The sequence below is a fragment of the Odontomachus brunneus genome, unplaced genomic scaffold, assembly GCF_010583005.1.
Source record: "Odontomachus brunneus isolate Ranch 3 - 2012 unplaced genomic scaffold, Obru_v1 Obru_scaffold_066, whole genome shotgun sequence".
Taxonomy (NCBI): Eukaryota; Metazoa; Arthropoda; class Insecta; order Hymenoptera; family Formicidae; genus Odontomachus; species Odontomachus brunneus.
The window spans coordinates 1,056,081-1,060,717 of NW_022639516.1; the positions used below are offsets into that span (position 1 = coordinate 1,056,081).

Here is a 4,637-nt window from a genome sequence, read left to right on the forward strand (position 1 = left end):
ATATATATATATATATATATATATATATATATATATATATATATATATATAATTCTTCACACACACACACACACATATTTTTTTTTTAATTCTACATTAACGTTTGCAGTCAAATAGATTACATTTGTTATGATTTCGTGCGGCGACACCATAATATTATCAGATTCCGACGTGGTATGGCGGTGATAAAGGATGATTTTCATACAGTGTGCTCCTGGGTCCAATTTCCTAATAAAAATGCTTGGAAGTACGATTTATTTTTAGGTAACAATATTGTATATACATTCAAATTCTATCACATATTCTATATCCACTCACAGGGTCGAGTTCACCAAAATGCGGATTCATTTGTGCTACATTGTTTTTTAGCAAATTTGTTTCTTTTTTTTTTTTAGCGAAAAACCCTGTTCCGGTGCGCTGCCCAATAGCCGGAAAATATATGTTTCATCAGAAAGGGGATGTTCTCTTTGAGACTAGGATTCTAGGTGGTGTCACTAAATCTCCACGTCCGAATATTTATTGTAAACAGAATATTTCTGATTTCTCAGTCTGCAGTACTGATCAAAAGGAGATTGCCATCGACGAGACATATTGCTTATCAGTAGATCACTTAGGAAAACCGGTTGATATTTACAGTGAGTTTTACATGACACATGATAAATGTATATGTATTGTAATATAATTTTTATAGGTGATCCGGACTACGTGATGAAGTGCATCGGATATTGGAAGGAGAATTTAAAGTCATATTTAATAACATATGATGAGTTGGATCCTTACAGCAAATATCGCTGCTGGGTCTATCAGCGGGCTGATTTAAATAGAGTGCTCATGTCTCAAGCCGTCGGTTCGTATTGCGAACTCAATCAGGACGTTACGAGTTCTAATCAATTGGAACATGCCGCAGTTGCGCTGGAGTTACAAGTGAGAACATTTTTCTTTAGATTCATGGTAACGTAGAACGGATAAAAAATATATGTAAATCTGATACTAAACTTTTTGTAACATCACGTGAAGAAATTTTGAGAAACGTGTGACGTGTGACAAATATTTTTTTGTCTCATGTAACCTAAAATAAAAATTATTATGTAATATAACGACAATTTACAGGAATACGAACGAGAACGTGACCAATGTCCGATGCATTTCGACGATGGAGGCAATCCTTGGGTTCCAACAGAGAATTTCGTTCAGGTCTTCCATTTTGGAAACAGTGCTAATATAAAGAGCCACTTCTCATTCTTATTCATTATACCACTAGTAGTAGCATTTTATCCAATGTGAATATTTTTAATTGCACAAGAAGCAAATCATTTTATTAATTCTTATAAAATTTAGCTATAGGCATTTAAGCTGAAACAAAGTTTAGTACTAGCACTAAACGCATTCCGTCCATTTTATAATTACATAGCAATACGTGCCTTAAATTCATACTAATGAGATAATATTAAAGCTGTTCAAAAATTGATCATTAAGATACAGTTTACCAAAAGTTATAAGAATATTTTATTGAACTTTACGATTCAATATAGATTTGATCAAATGATCAATTTTGAAGTCTATTAATATAAATTAAATGAAATTTAAAATTTGACTTTTTATATTACATTTATGTATGTATTTATATTAACATAACAATCCATTAAGATACTGTTCTAATATCTCATCAAAAATAGAATACTCTTATCTTTGATGTTACACATATAAGTACACGATATAATGTTATACATATATATGATAGTATACTTTATCTCAAATTTTATTAGAAATCCGTCCATTTATAGAAGTTACGACGAATCTCAAAAAATGATTTTTCTAAATATTAAAAATTGGATTTTTTATATACAATTTATAAAATAAATATAATTTTTATACTTTACAATAATAGTTTTTATATTTATATACCAAAACGTAAATTATCAACTATTATATTTTAAAGAATAATATATTTAACTTTTGTGACAATAAGAAAAATTTAATCTAATTTAACTTAAGCCTTTAACACACATATAATGAAAAGTTACACAGATATGTGTCAGTAACCTAAAGTTAACAAAATTTCATAAGATTGACTTAACTAGTTAATAATTACTTAAGTTTACAAATAATTGCATAACAATACATAAAATATAGTAATACAACTATATTGATAGCATAAATTAACACATTCTTAAGGTGATTCTTACTTAAAGAGATATCTTTTTTTATGTGTTAAGTATGTGTTAAGTATGTGTGCAAGTATGTGTTAAGACTAATTATTTACAATATATAAATATATATAGGAGCATACACAGAAATTTATTTTGTCCAGCTAACTTTAGGTATATCAAAGTGCTCAGTTAAGCTATCTAAATGACGATTGAATTCTTCCACACGCTGTTTATGTGTCTTAGAAGCTTTCTCCTTGATTCTCTCAGTTTGCTGTAAAATAAAGTCAATGCTATTACTAAGAATATTTACAAGTTAATTACACAATAATAATTGCGTAATTAATCATGATTAATGTAATAAATAATTAAAATATACTTGGTATCTCAAATTTTGATCAATATTAATAAATAAAAATTGTTGACAATTTGAGATAAGAGATTACTATTTTAAATAAATTATAAAAAATATATGTAAGACAAAGAATTTAGTTTGTTGTTGTTTCTACTTAAATAAATATAGGAACATATATAATAAACAATATTTAGAAGATTAATGAACAATAAGATATAAACCCAATGTTTCAACAATACTGTAAATGCTAAAATGATATTTTTTTTATTTTAAACATTTGTTTGATATTACTGTTTTTGACCTACCATCTTTTCTTGCATTTTTTGGAAAGCAAGCTCAGCTTTTGTTCGTTTTACTTCTATCTTTTGAGATTTTTCCTCCTCAATAATCTTTGATACTTCTACTAATTTCTTCTTCTTTTCATCCTTCTTCTTTTTCCTGCAGAAGAGAAATTTTTAATTTATATATATTGTTTCAAGTGTTTAATTCAATGAAAATAAAAAGAACATCAGTCATAAACAAAATATCTTGTAATAGCTTGATAATACATAATTATTACATAATTATTACTATTCTAAACCTTCTTTTACCGATAAAAGATAATTATAAGTTAATAAAACTTATAAGTCACATTTAAAGACATTTTTATCAATAAAAGAGAATTAAGGATAAAGACTAATGCATTTAATAAAATTCTAACCTCTTGCTCACTGTCTGGTCGCTTTTTAATTTCAACGGTTCCTTTGCAGCGTGCGCATATGGGTCATCCTGGGCATTCGTTGCAGGCATCGTGATTGATCAAAATTAATCTTATATGTCAACAATTAGACAAAACTATTTTTTATTTGTTATTTTTTAAGATCAACAAATTTGTTTCTCTTGCGAAGAAACAGTAGTAAATGGTAGTAGTGATGTTCTTTCTTTCTTCCTTCAATATTGGCTTAAAAGTACCTCAAAAGGTTATAGTTTCAATGCCATTACTCGATTAAAGGGACGTCTACAGCGTCTTCTACAATGGCAGTAGGAGTAGTAGTAAGAAATAAGCAGTAAGTAAATAGACCAATCACAATCGATTATTTTTGAAACGTGAGAATGGAATTGGTCAATTTGCTTACTGCTTATTTCTTACTACTACTCCTACTGCCATTGTAGAAGACGCTTTACATTGGAAGTAAATAGCAAGAAGTAGGAAGTAAGAGTAAGAAATTGACCAACCACAGTCGAATGTGAGAAGAATAATCAACTATGATTGGTCAATTTCTTATTCTTACTTCCTACTTCTTACTGCTTACTTCCAATGTAGGCTGCGTTCCGAAATTCACTGCCAGTGCTGAAATTTTATAGTATACGTGACATAAACTATAAATTTTCAGTACTGGCAGTGAATTTCGGAACGCAGCCGTAGACGTCCCTTAAGAGTTCCACTGTTGATTGTGATCGTGTTATATTTATTTAGTCTCTTCGATATGTTCTTTGGAAATAATTCCAAAGTATTCTTCAAAAATCACAAATGGCGTCTAAGCAAATTTGAAGATGTCTATACCATAGTGATTAAACCGGAACTGTAGTTCAGGGCTGCGTTCCGAAATTTACTGCCAGTGCTAAAATTCAATAATATACGTTATGATGTAAATTTATAATACCATTATGGCTCCTGCACACAGGACGCGATAATGCTTGCCGCGCGGCGGTAATTCGCGCGACAGCCAATCAATATGCTGCTTTCCGTAATAACTTTCTAGCTCTTACGAAAAAACAACATATTGATTGGCTGTCGCACGACAAGCATTACCGCGTCCTCTGTGGAGCCATTACTCATGAGACGCAATGTGATGATCACGCGTAGTGACGTACTGCGTTCCGAAATTCACTGCCAATACTGAAAATCTATAGTTTATGTTACGCATACTATAGGTTTTCAATACTGGCAGTGAATTTCGGAAAGAAACCGTAATGAACTAATTAGAAATGAATAGGAATACAGCTGCGAAATTCAAATGCTCAAAATTAATCGTACATTACTAGTATGTATTTAAACTTAAAATCTGTAATATAATATATATATATATATAGAGAGAAAATAATAATACTAAAAAAAAATATATATATATATATATATATATATATATATATAT

General features: G+C 29.5%; 2 protein-coding genes across 2 annotated transcripts in view; one reads left to right on the top strand and one right to left on the bottom strand.

The window, feature by feature from the left end:
- Window positions 1-1,879, top strand: part of LOC116846646 — a 5,133-nt gene extending 3,254 nt beyond the window's left edge. Inside the window, exons 6-9 of the mRNA XM_032820756.1 lie at window positions 110-264; window positions 396-635; window positions 692-924; window positions 1,111-1,879. Of these exons, the coding sequence (XP_032676647.1) occupies window positions 110-264; window positions 396-635; window positions 692-924; window positions 1,111-1,284 (802 nt within the window). The 3' untranslated portion in view covers window positions 1,285-1,879. The remainder of the gene's footprint in view (window positions 1-109; window positions 265-395; window positions 636-691; window positions 925-1,110) is intronic.
- Window positions 1,880-2,123: 244 nt separating this feature from the next.
- On the bottom strand, window positions 2,124-3,522 carry LOC116846647 (protein FAM32A). The gene is made up of 3 exons (XM_032820757.1): window positions 3,203-3,522; window positions 2,808-2,940; window positions 2,124-2,421 (listed from the first exon to the last, which is right to left on the bottom strand). Exons 1-3 carry the CDS (start codon window positions 3,289-3,291, stop codon window positions 2,299-2,301), a joined length of 345 nt encoding a protein of 114 aa, XP_032676648.1. The 5' UTR covers window positions 3,292-3,522; the 3' UTR covers window positions 2,124-2,298.
- Between the last annotated feature and the right edge of the window lie 1,115 nt (window positions 3,523-4,637).

Excerpts from the sequence above, each read along its gene's own strand:
- LOC116846647 (XM_032820757.1), bottom strand. The coding sequence starts at position 3,291 with ATGCCTGCAACGAATGCCCAGGATGACCCATATGCGCACGCTGCAAAG. Across the intron at positions 2,941-3,202 it reads GACCAGACAGTGAGCAAGAG|GAAAAAGAAGAAGGATGAAA; the intron begins GTTAGAATTTTA and ends TCTCTTCTGCAG. Across the intron at positions 2,422-2,807 it reads AAAAAATGCAAGAAAAGATG|CAAACTGAGAGAATCAAGGA; the intron begins GTAGGTCAAAAA and ends TTTATTTTACAG.